We start from the raw sequence: 13,658 nt of genomic DNA on the forward strand, positions 1-13,658 counted from the left end.
CTCCCCTGATTTTTAGCGGATGCCCCCTGGTGGTCGAGGGTCCCATGAGGTAGAAGATATCTTCTTCCGACTCGATACGGCCCGTGATGTACTTAAATGTTTCAATCATATCACCCCTCTCTCTTCGTTCCTCAAGTGAGTACAGCCTCAGTTTATTTAGTCTTTCTTCATACGTGAGATCCTTGAGCCCCCAGACCATCTTTGTGGCCATTCGCTGAACTGACTCGATTCTCTGCACATCCTTCCGGTAGTGTGGTCTCCAGAAATTGAACGCAATACTCCAAGTGAGGCCTTACCATGGACCTGTATGGCGGCATCATAACTTCAGGTCTCCTGCTGACAAAACCTCTACGAATACAACCCATCATTTGCCTTGCCTTGGAGGTAGCTTTCTCCACTTGATTTGCAACCTTCATGTCATCACTAATGATCACCCCTAGGTCACGTTCCGTCGTGGTCCTGGCCAAGGTCTCACCATTTAGTACGTAAGTTCTGTGCGGGTTTTTCTTACCCAGGTGCATTACCTTACACTTTTTAGCATTGAAGCCTAGTTGCCATGTTGCCGACCACCGTTCAAGCAGTAGTAGATCTTGCGTCATATTATCAGGTAAAATGCTTTTACCTACTATGTTGCAAAGTTTGGCGTCGTCGGCGAACATTGATACCTTTCCTCTAAGTCCTTGGGTAATATCTCTTATGAATAAGTTGAATAGAATCGGTCCCAAGACCGAGCCCTGCGGCACTCCACTGATCACGCCTGACGTTTTGGAAGGGGTACCGTTTACCACCACCCTCTGAAGTCTATCACTCAGCCAATCCTCAACCCATGTAGTTAGAGTGTTCCCTAACCCTATTGATTTCAGTTTGTTCAATAATCTTCGGTGTGGGACGCTATCAAAAGCTTTACTGAAGTCCAAATACACCACATCCATTGATTTTCCGGCATCTAGCTGCCTAGTAACCCAGTCAAAAAAACCAATCAGGTTAGATTGGCAGGATCTGCCCTGGGTGAATCCGTGCTGGTGTGGATCACGTAGGTTTTCCTCGTCTAGGATCATGTCCTCGAGTCCTCTTCTTTTCCCGTGCAGTGGAGCGGTGCACAGGGCTGCCTGCCTGGCTCCGCGCCACTTCCCACGAACAATGTACCTTAGAATCCAATTCAAGTCATTCCGGATCTTCAAACTGATGAACTTTATCTTTATATGTAATTTTCATCAAAGCAGGATAATATAATCCATATTTGGTTCCAATATTTCTTAAAGGCTGTATCATTGTTGATTATTAAGTGATATATTTATGGTTATTATAAGTTTAAAAATGAATAAAGATTTAAAATTAAAAAAAAAAAAGAATCCAATTCAAGTGCGTTTATATTGCATTTAAGATCCTAATCGGCATCTTTATCACTCTGGTCCCTTTAGACTGGAATATGCACAGATCTCATCTTGCTAGAAGCTCTCAAAAATTAAAACTTACATTTTCTTCCCTTAGGGGCAAAAACAGAACTTTCAAGAGATTCAGTTATTCTTTCGTTTTCAAAGTGAGCTCTGAAATGAGTTACCACTTACACTGAGAGATTTAGGCCCCTTTGATGTATTCCAGAAAGCTCTGAAAACTTTTTCCAAACATTTTGGAAATTAAGCCATTTTAGTTTACATTCTTTTTTTATGTTTATGTATTATGTTTCGCTTTATTGTTAACCGAGTCGAGCTCTTTTTGGTTGAAGACCCGGTCTATAAAATTAAGTTTTGGTTTAGTTTAGTTTAAATGTACAGGAGTATTCTTTGAATGTAGCATTAACATGTAAATATCAAGCTTGTTTGTCTGTTTGATTAAATTGTAAGCTCTGTTGAGCAGGGGATTGTCTCTTGAATGTTTTAATGTACAATACTATGTACGTCTAGCAGTGCTATAGAAATAAGTAGCAGTACGCTTATTGGTATGGCACGGAGGAGTAGCCTAATGTTTAGAACAGGGGTGTCCAACCTCATCCCTATCCAAGTTGGGTTTTCAGGATTTCCCAAATGAATATGCATAAGATCTATTTGCATACAATGGAAGCAGTGCATACAAATAGATCTCATACAAATTCATTGGGGAAATCCTGAAAACCCAACTAGATTGCAGCTCTCAAGGACTGATGTTGAACAACCCTGTTTTAGAGCAATGGGCTGAGAAGCAAGGAAGCCAGGTTTCAAAATCCACTACTGTTCTTTGTGACCTTTGGTAAGTGACTGCCCACCCCCCACCAACAGCCTCGGATGCAAACTAAGAGCTAGATTACTAAAGGCCACTACTGTTATTAGCATACAGTAGTACATGTTATTTACCACAACTCCCATTTTGTGTAACTGAACTTGTTGGCATTAGCACATACCAAGGCAGCAATGACTTCACTAAATCTAACCCTTAAATGTAAGCCCTACTATACCCAAATTCAATTTGTCTTGAGCTACCAATTAAAAGGTATGAACTGCATTTCAAATAAATAATATGAAATACTTTTAATATCTGACCTTTATATATTTGGAAAATTCCATCTCAGGAATGTTGAGATATCTATCAAGTTGTCCTATTTTTTTGGACCAAATCTTGCTGCAGAGTCTCATTTGTGTAGAGCACATTTACATTTTGAAAAAGCAGCAATAAATATAAACAAAAGTAATAGGAACAAAAGAATTTAGAATGTGACAGATCGTTCTAGCCCTTCTTGCCAAGTCTATTCTTATCCTTGTTCAATGTACTGTAAATGATACTGTGATATTAAAATATTTGAAATTAAAATCCTTTAGAATATAAAACTACTGAGTATGTTTGGAGGCGGGAAGGATCAAAAACATCGCTTCTACTCTCAAATCACTGATTGCAAATGCTTGACACAGTTTCTGTTTTGGAACAACAATGGTGCCGATTCAAAGGCCATTAAAAAAAAAAGGAAATATCATTTATATATTTAGCACTTATAACATATATTTGCAGCCTTGGGTGAATATCTCCATAAAAGTAGCTATTAAATAAATAGGGCAGAGTATATTATGATGATTATTGGTCCTTGCTTAGAGTTCCTTCTCCAGTATATAGCCCTAGAGACCTATTTGCTAAAGTGCACTAAGCAGCATGGGTTTTAGTGTGTGCTATTTGTTAGTGCGTGGCTGGCTATCAGCTGCCTGTGCCTAGACAGACAGTATGTTAAAACTCCTGCATTAACTGTGTGGCATGGGATGCAATACTTCCTCTAAGGATTGGACAGGCACATGCAGATTTTTTTCTCATCAGAGTGACAAGATCTAAAAAAACCAAAAACCTTTTGTGTGAGCAACAAGTTCTGAAAGCCAACAATTTTCCAGATTTGCAAGTATTTTTGTGAGCGACCATGTAAAATCTGTGAGCAACACTCCTAGAATGTATGGGCAATTTCTGACATTATCAGCTTAGAGAGAGCATAGAATACATGGTAACTAGCAAGTGCTGTCAAACGTATAGTTAGAACAGGTATACTTATCACTACAACAGTAGAGCTGCCCAATTCGCCAATTCGAATCGATTCACCAATTCACATCGGTGAATCGATTTGCTTTCTAAAATAAAATCAGTGAGTCCTGACATCTCCAGGTCTCCTAAAGCAGCAGCAGTGGTGGTGGTGGCCGGCGGAAAAAAGCAGAGCTTGGAATAGGCTGCTCCTGGCCTGCTCTTCCGGGGCCTTCCCTCTGTCACGTCACTGATGATGTCATTGATGATGTGGCAGAGGGAAGCCCTGGCGGGGCAGGCCAGGAACAGCCTGCTCCAAGCACTGCCTCTTACCGCTAGCCACCACTACCGCTGCTTTTGGATGCCCATATATCAGATCTCATAGTAATCACTCGGGAGGTGCTGCACAGGGGGATAGGAAGGAGGGAAAGTTGCTGCAGAAGCAGATAGGAGGGAGGGAAAGCTGCTGCACAGGGGCATAGGAGGAATGGATAGAAAGCTATTGTACCCAGCAGCTTTCTATCCATTCCTCCCATCCCCCTGTGCAGCAGCGTGTAGTATCTGATGTGGGTGTGAACTGGAGAAAAGACCTGGACAGAAATTCATCTCTTTCCCATACTGCCATAAGACAGCGGATAAGGAAATTTGTCATGTGGGTTAACAGCCAGAAAATGTCAGCCAGCAAAGAACACAGAAGGGTCACAGTAGAGCATGGAGAGATCACAACTAACATGGGCTGGATGAGAGTATGCTGGGGTTGAGTTGGAGTGGAAAGAATGCTGAGAGAGTCAAATGTCATGTCTCTCCTCTCTCTCCCCCCCATGTGCAGCAGCTTTCTACCTGTCCTATCCCCTGTGCAGCAGGGAGGGATAGGTGGGAGGGCTGAAAAGATGCTGCATATGAAGAGTAGAAAGCTGCTGCGCATGAGATGGGGGGGGAGAGAGAGGAGAGACGTGACATTTGACTCTCTCAACATTCTTTCCACGCCAACTCAACCCCAGCATACTCTCATCCAGCCCATGTTAGTTGTGATCTCTCCTTGCTCTACTGTGACCCTTCTGTGTTCTTTGCTGGCTGCCATTTTCTGGCTGTTAACCCACATGACAAATTTCCTTATCCGTTGTCTTATGGCAGTATGAGAAAGAGATGAATTCCTGTCCAGGTCTTTTCTCCAGTTCACACACCCACCAGATACTACATGCCTGCCCCTACACAATGATCACCACTTTGCTTCTGTTCTCCTTCCTGTCTTAATTATGTGTATTTATCTATAAAACTACAATTAAAGGCAGAATTATAGTGTCATTTAAAAAAAAAATTAACACACCCTTGTTCTGTTTTCACATCCTGCAGTCTAACAATATACCTTAAAATTCATTAGTGCCTACATCAGTGGTCTCAAACCCCCCTTCTAGCAAGTCAGGCTTTCAGGATTTCTACCATGAATATTCATGAGATTTGCATGCAGTGGAGGAGACACATACGAATCTCTCTCATGAATATTCATCGTGGATATCCTGAAAGACTGGCTGAGGGTTTTCACAGGACAGTTTTGGGAACCACCAGCCTAGTGGTATAGCAAGGATAGAAGGCCCCCCCCCCTCAGTGCTCTCCTCTCCTCCCCCACTCCTTCTGCTCCCCCACCTCCCGCCACACTCATTCCCTCCCTTCCCACCCGTACCTCTTTAAATCTTCACCAGCCCGAGCAGTTTCTCCAGCCTGCTGCTCGCCCCGGTGTTGTCTTTCCCTTCTGATGTCACTTCCTGGCCCCGTGATCTGGAAGTGATTTCACAGGGAACCAGGCCCGTGTGAGCAGCAGGGCAGAGTAGTTGCTTGCCCTGGCGATTTAAAGAGGTACGGGGGCTGGTGCGCCCACAAGACGGCACCCATGGCACTCCAAACCCCCCTTCCTTTACTAAAGCACTACACCAGCCTACATATAAATGTTCACATGAGCAGAAAATTTGCAGAGCAACTGCAGCATTAGTGCTTGTCTGCATATTTTGTAAAATATGCATATAAGTACCAGTTCTTATCGGCACATACATGCACACAGTTACACCTGTGTGCATGTGTGTGCCTGTGTGTCCCTTTCCCTTGGATAATTTTATGAAGGTGCATAGGCTGTCTTTATAAACTGTGCACCTATATTATAGGCCTGACATCTTTTATGTAACACTTTATTGATTTTTCCCGTAAGAATAAGTTATTTCTGAAGCAAACCCGATGGCTTTTACGAGGTGTATGTTTATCTGTTCTGGTTTAAGAGCAGGAAACTCTCTAACATCACTTGTTTCTTTCTGCCAGCCATGCATCTATTTGGCCTGAACTGGCAGTTACAGCAGACTGAAAATGACACATTTGAGAATGGAAAAGTAAATTCTGGAGTTGTGCCAACAACTGCATCATTACCTTCTGGTGACAGTGGTAAGAGATAAAAAATTAATTTACTTTTATCACTCCATGTTAATTTCTGGTTCACTCCTTTGATACTCTTCTTGCAATTGCTCTCAGGGTATTTCTGTCTTCTGGAATTTTGTTAATTTTGTCACAGTGTAGAACAATGGCTTTCTCAAAGGAGTTCGTTAGGACTGAACATAAATATTTTTATTATAAGAAAAGTCAAGTAAGTAGTACATAGTAAATGACTGGAGAACATGTGGGAGAAGCTTGTAGAGTACAGCTCGTGGAATTCTTTACAACCCCTCGGCATATCTGTATCTCTCTCTGGGGTCCTTTTACCATGGTGAACTAATCAGTATAGCATGTGCTAAATGCTAAGATGTGTTTAGGAATATATGGGTGTCCTAGCAGCACTACTAAAAATTAGCATGCGTGAAATTGTTTATTTATTTAAAAATTTGTGGGCTCCTTTTACTAAGGTGCGCTAGCATTTTTTAGCGCACGCATGAAATTACCGCGCGGTACGCTTCTAGAATAACGCCAGCTCAGTGTTGGTGTTAAGGTCTAGCGTGCACGGCAATTTAGCACGCGCTATTCCACGCGTTAAGGCTCTAATGCACCTTAGTAAAAGGAGCCCTATATACTGCATACAACTATGCGGTTTCCATATCACATACATAAAATCTTGTTTCCCTCCAATTATCACATATAACATAGACATGTCAAGACAACATCGTTAATCGTCCCGTTATAATATGGATAGAGCACAAATTCAGTCAATTAGTTAATATACCTTAGTAAAAGGACTCCTGTGTATGTCTCTCTCTCTAATCTGGATGGAGTATTTATTTATTTAAAAAATTTATATCCCGCAACATCCACAGTTCTGAGCGGGTTCCATACTAACATACATAATCAAATTAGTACCCAAACATTCATTTGATATGAAAAAATATATATTGTATTAAAACTATTAGTGCCACTTTCAGTAGATTTCAAAGGATGGATTTTAGAGATGAATCACAGGGTGTAAATGCTCCAAAACAACTGATATAGCTATAATAATAATAATAATTTTATTTCTTATATACCACCAAAGCCACAGTAGTTTTAGGCAATTTACAACGAAGAAGGGCTGGACAATCAGCGAAAATGGTACAATGTTACATTCAGATAAAATTAGGTGATAGAGATAAAAAAATGGTACAACAGAGAGAAAAAAAATGATACAAACAGAAAGAAAGATGGGTACGATTATGGCAATGAAATGGTACAGTGAAGAAGGTCAAGACAATCCGCGTAAAGGACATATAGAGATAGAGGGCCAGGGTGGGCAAAGGGTCTTAGGGTATGAATCGGGTGAAAAGATTAGTTTTTAGTAGTTTCCTGAAGTTTAAGTAGGATGAAGAGCGTGAGATGATGTGGGCCAGCTTCTCAATTGTATGCTTCATCTGTAGTTGTTGGCATCTATAGCAACCATTGAGAAAACACTCAGGGCTCCTTTTACAAAGCTGCGTTAAGGCCTTAATGCAAGGAATAGCGCACACTAAATTGCGCTAGCCGCTGCCGCCTCCTTTTAAGCGCTAATCTTGTGCGTGCTCTGAAAACACTAGCGCACCTTAGTAAAAGGAGCCCTCAGTCACCAGATCGCATAACAGAATTTACAACAAATAAAAAGAAAATACACATCTGAATCTATACTTGACTTGGGTATAGTCCTGTGCAGCAGTGGAGTTTTGGCAGCACGGTAAAGTCACTGTTGTGGTGTCACTGTGTATGTGCAAAATACACACAAATATTTACTCCTGCTGTCGAACAGGAATCAACACCCTAATCTTCTTTTTAGTTGTGATTTCTGGGGATTTGTTGGGGTCACGTTGGGCTAGATCCAGTATATGGCAATGGAAAAAAATGATGGGTGCCCTTTATACAGTAGATGCATGAGTAGTGTTGGAATCTGCACCCAAATGTGGGCATAACATAACATAAAAACTTACTTCTATACCGCAATGCCATTAAGTTCTAGGCAGTTTACAAAAGTAAAATGAATTACAATTGGATGAAATACTTCAGTTGCCTAAAAATCTAATAGACAGATATGTTTTTAAATGTCGCCTAAATTGTTGATAAGAACTGAAAGGTGCAACTAAACAATTCAAATCCTTATCCCAAGATGCTGCTTGATAAGACAAGAGACGTTGATGATATCTTTTAGATGAACACCCTTTAACTGATGGAAAAGCAAATAGAGGGGAACGTCTAAGCAGGGGTGTCAAAGTCCCTCCTCGAGGGCCGCAATCCAGTCGGGTTTTCAAGATTTCCCCATTGAATATGCATGAGATCTATTAGCATACATTGAAAGCAGTGCATGCAAATAGATCTCAAGCATATTCATTGGGGAAATCCTGAAAACCCAACTGGATTGTGGCCCTCGAGGAGGGACTTTGACATCCCTAGTCTAGAGTGTTTTGAATTAACAAATATAAAGTTTCCAAGTTTATTCTGTACTTGATATGCCATCTATCAACGTGTACCTAGATGGTTGACAATATTAAAATTTAAAAGAGAATAAGGATAAAAGTAAAGAAAAGGGGAAACAATTCATAAAAGAAATATGTTTAATAGACAAGACATGAACATACCAAAACAGGAGGATCCGGGGTTAGCAGGGTGCAAAAATACAATGAGATAAAATAAATAAAAAGGGAGGTAAGAGGGGAAGGAGAAAACAAAGACGTGGGGATGATGTTTATTAAAAATGGTTCTTATTCATTACTGTGCTTTAAACATGTAGATTAAGTATATGGTCTGTTCTCATGTCAGAAATGCGTCCCTAAATAAGAAAGCTTTTAGTTTGCTCTTAAATTTATCCAGAGATTCTTCCAGTCTGATGTTCAATGGGAGAGTGTTTCATAGGGTGAGGGTTTTGATGGAGAATATAGTATTGTGTGTAGTGTCATAAAATAGCTCCTTCATGGATGGTATAGTTAGTAAATTCTGATTGTTAGATCATAATGCTCGAGGTGAAACATAAGGGATAAGATATTTGTCTAGAAATGCTGGGGAGTAAGTTTGAACTTCAAGGCAAGTAGGAGTAATTTATAGGTATATTGTCGATGCGATATGGGTAACCAATGGACTTCACGGAGTAAAGGGGTGACGTGATCGTATTTCCTTGCCTTATATATGATAATTGGGTATAAGACCAGATGAAACTTTGAAGCAAAAACAACCAAACTTAAACTTCACACGGGCCTCGACCAGCAGCCAATGCAGTTCATGGAGAAAAGGTGTAATATGATTAAAAATTTCCTCCCATTGGTTTTAAAAGTATTTCCCTATAACTTCATCGAGTGTCCCCCTAGTCTTTGTAATTTTTGATGGAGTGAAAAACTGATCCACTTGTTCTACTTCACTCAGGATTTGTAGACTTCAATCATATCTCTCCTCAGCCGTCTCTTTTCCAAGCTGAGGAGCCCTAATCTTTTTAGTCTTTCCTCATACAACACTAGTTCCATCCCCTTTATCATCTTGGTCGCTCTTCTTTGAGCCTTTTCTAGCACCGCTATATCTTTCTTCAGATAAGGAGACCAGGATTGAATGCAATACTCCAGATGAGGTCTCATCATGGAGTTATAAAGGGGCATTATAACATTCTTAGTCTTGTTAACAATCCCTTTTAAAATAATTCCTAGCATCCTGTTTGCTTTTTTGGTCACTGCCGCACATTGGGCGGAAGGTTTCATCGTATTGTCTACGATAACACCTAGATTCTTTTCTTGGGTGCTAACCCCCAAGTTTGACCCTAGCATCTGGTAACTGTGATTTGGTTATTCTTCCCAATGTGCATCACTTTGCATTTGTCCACATTAAATTTCATCAGCCACTTGCATGCCCAGTCTTCCAATATCCTAAAGTCTGTCTGCAATTTTTCACAATCTGCATGTGTTTTAACAACTTTGAACAGTTTAGTGTCATCTACAAATGTAATCATCTCACTCATTCCAATTTTCAGATCATTTATAAATAACTTAAATAGAACCCGTCCCAGTACAGATTCCTGTTGCACTCTACTGTTTACTCTCCTCCATTGAGAAAAATGACCATTTAACCCTACCCGCTGTTTTCTATCTGATAATCAATTTCTAATCCACAACTGAACTTTGCCACCTATCCAATGACTCTTTAATTTTCTCAGAAGTCTCTGAAAATCCAGATACACTACATCAACCAGCTCACCTTTATCCACATGTTTATTCACACCTTCAAAGAAGTCAAGTAAATTGGTGAGGCAAGATATCCCTCGACTGAACCCATGCTGACTCTATTTCATTAAATCATGTTTGTCTACGTGTTCCACAATTTTATTTTTTATAATTGTTTCCACCATTTTGCCCGGCAATGAAGTAAGCTTGCTGGTCTATAATTTCCCAGATCTCCAGTGGAACCCTTTGTAAAAATTGGTGTAACATTGGCCACCCTCCAATCTTCAGGTACTACAGACGATTTTAGTGACAGGTGAAGGCTGAGCTGAGCTTCTAGCCCTAAGCTCCCTGCCCTGTGAGGATCTTCCTTCCTTCCCAGTTCCTGATGGCTTCTGTGAGTTCTCTGCTGGGCTTGATTTATCCCCCTGTGCAATCTTCAGTTGTGCTCTGAGTACTTCTGCATTCCAGCCCCACCCCTTTCCTTAAGCCTTGCTGTTTCAGATTGTATAACTTGAGGTCTAACCTGAGAGCTAGTGGGGGATTTATAAAAGGAAATATAGGGAATTGCAGCAAAAAAAATATGTTCTCTGCCTTTCCCTCTCTGGTTTTCCCTGCCTGTCTGACCTTAGAACTAGGAACAGAGTTAATGGTCAGGTTCCTTGGCTTAGGAATGGGCACTTTTCATTTAGTAGCTGAGATTAGACCAGGCTCTGAGCCAGTGACAGATGCTTCCCTATCACAGTATGTATGCTTTCCTTAAGACTATAATTGAGAAATCTTGTATACCACTAAGGCAGACATCCCAGGTAAAATATGGCCACATCGGGTTATGTGCTCATGGCTTTATTACATTTATTTAACATTTTCCCTCTTTGGTGTGAATGCCTTTTGCTTTTTGGTTAAATTCTTAAATGTTAGGATATTTTCCTGCTTGCGTTTCCTTTTCATTCTGGCTTACTAAAGAGATTATTGGCCTTGCTTAAAGGAAAAAGCAAACAAAAACCACCATCTCCTGCTAAGTACTAAAACTGGTATTTATTTATTTTTTTTCCTGCTGACTAAGGGCTCCTTTTACTAAGGTGCGCTAGCGTTTTTAGCGCATGCAGAATTTTAACGCACGCTAAACCCACGCTACACTTCTAGAACTAATGCCAGCTCAATGCTGACATTAAGGTCTAGTGTGTGCGGAAATTCAGCGCACACCGCGCGTTAAAGCCTTAACGCACCTTTGTAAAAGGAGCCCTAAATCGGCTTTTTTCGCTTTAGATGATTCAGCTAGCTAATATGAAAAGTCTAAGGGCCCCTTTTATCAAGCTGCAGTAGAGGTTAGCGCGGATGCTCATAGAATTCCTATAAAAGTCAGAGCACTTACCTTGCTGGCCCACACTAAAAACCTCTAGCGAAGCTTGATAAAAGAGGGTGGGGGAGGGTAAAGGAATATTTTGTGTATAGCTGAAACTCTCTGTCTCTTTATGTTGACTTGGGTTGACTGTTAAATAGGAGTGCTTTAGTTTAAATTCTTTTGCTGAATTTTCACATTAGCTGTGTACTACTAAAACAAAGATTTAGAGCCCATTTTACGTAGCACATAGAAATTGAAATTGAGATGTCCAGGTCAGGAAGTATTTTAGAAAAGGATCTGCCAACATATTGTAGAGCTTTGTCTAATATTCATGAAGGAGCGCCTAAGTATGTGCTGGAAAGTGCAGTGAGGAGAAACCAGTTTACAAAGATACGTGATAAAAATGAACATCATGAATCGGCAGCTCCCATGTAGAGGTGTCGTATGGATCTGCGTAAGCGGTGTCACTTCTACATATTTCATTACATTAGTGTTTTCTATCCCGTCAATACCTTTCAGTTGTAGGCAGTTTACAAAAAGAATTGGTCAGGGCATTCCCAGGGAGCTTACAAAGTTGATAGAATGAGCTTACAAGAATTGATGACTGGCATGAGCGATGGGATCTGGGGAAGGGTTTATAAGGTTTTAGTTAGATCATTTGACAAATTTTTTGAAAAGTATAGTTTTCAGTTCTTTCCTGAAAGTTTTGTAGTTGGTTGTCTTGGTCAGTAGCTTGGAGAGGTTGCGGTCTATTTTCGCTGCTCCGGTGGCTAGCAGTTCGTCATATAGTTTTATGCTTGGTAAGCCTTTTGCTGGGGGATGGGTGAAGGGAGCCTGTGTTCTCCTTGGTCTTTATGTAAAGGCCCATTTTGTAAATCTACATGAGTGAGTGTTTCACCACCAATTCAGTAGTGTGTTCACAGTTTTCAACTTGGTTTCATAGTGGATATAAACTACATGGGATTAATCCTGTAATCCTTTGTGTACAGTCCTAGCCGAAACGAGAACTCTTGCAAACCTATGGATGGCTTTGAGTTGCTGTAAAAAATTTCCTCATGCATCCTTATAAAATAGGTTGATTTTAGTCCTGCCCAAACCACACTACCTTGAAGTCTCTGTGTAGTACAGATCTTCACTTGTAAATAGTGGCTTTCCGACATCATTATTTGCACATGTATACAACACATACATGCAAGTACCATATTTTACACATTGATATCTTTCTAAAATAAAAAGTCGCGTCTGCCTCCTCAGCCTGCCGATCCGAAAAGGGCTGACCTCCCTTCCGCCCTGGCTAAGCTATCCCCCCTTCCAGCCCCTACTCTTTCCTGATTGGCCTTCTCCATTGGCCCTCCCCTATCCCTATTTCGGCCCTCTCTATCCTAGCCCTTCTTCTCGCGCCCCCCCCCTTTCGAGCAACAGCTTCGACCAATTTGGCCTCGCTCCTTCCTAAACGGGATAGGAGCTTGTGCTGGATCATAATTTAGTAAATTTTCTAACAAAGACTAGGGGCGGTAGTGGCTAGCGCGCTCGGGAATTTAATGTGCACTATTGCGCACGTTAAGGCCCTAGCACACCTTTGTAAAAGGAGCACTAGGTATACATAAACATAGCTGTTAATTCACTTAAGGTCACTAACAGTGTGCATACTAAACTGGCTTACACCCACCCCTCTTTTACTAAGGTGCGTTAACCAATTAACGCACACTAAACACTAACGCGTCTATAGACTAACATGCACGCTTTAGCGTTTAGCACATGCTAAATCAATTAGCGTGTGCTAATCGGTTCGCGCACCTTAGTAAAACCATTTGTATTCATTAGAATTTTGAGGGGGGGGAATTATCAATATGAGCTACCTGGTCTTAATGCATAAATTAGGATTGGTGGTAAAATACATTTTGCACAGTAAACTGGAGGTAGAAAAAGTATTAGCATCATTTCTATGTTATTTTAATACTCTAATCATTGGTATTATGGTGATATCTTATTATATCTATATTGTTTGAAAGTTCTCCCATGCTGTCTATTATGGTAATGTTTATATTGTACTGCCATTTATCAAATTTCTGCTATGTGATCGAACTGCAGTGCCGTAAATGTATATATATTTTTTATACTGTTTCATATTAGTCCCCTTAGTAGATTTAAAGTTGCCATTTCCACGTTTACCTCAATTATTGTGTTTGTTTATATGTGAACATTTTACCATTGTGATGCTATTAGCAAAATTGTAAGTT

At 40.6% G+C, this 13,658-nt stretch overlaps 1 protein-coding gene across 5 annotated transcripts in view; it reads left to right on the forward strand.

Moving 5' to 3' along the window:
• Nucleotides 1–13,658, forward strand: part of TENM3 (teneurin transmembrane protein 3) — a 2,583,516-nt gene that overhangs the window by 2,220,352 nt on the left and 349,506 nt on the right. For all 5 annotated transcript variants that reach the window (XM_033942956.1, XM_033942961.1, XM_033942964.1 and 2 more), the window contains one exon: nt 5,776–5,895. In XM_033942956.1, coding sequence (XP_033798847.1) covers nt 5,776–5,895 — 120 coding nt within the window. The remainder of the gene's footprint in view (nt 1–5,775; nt 5,896–13,658) is intronic.

Source organism: Geotrypetes seraphini, chromosome 1 (assembly GCF_902459505.1).
Source record: "Geotrypetes seraphini chromosome 1, aGeoSer1.1, whole genome shotgun sequence".
In the NCBI taxonomy this organism is placed as follows: domain Eukaryota; kingdom Metazoa; phylum Chordata; class Amphibia; order Gymnophiona; family Dermophiidae; genus Geotrypetes; species Geotrypetes seraphini.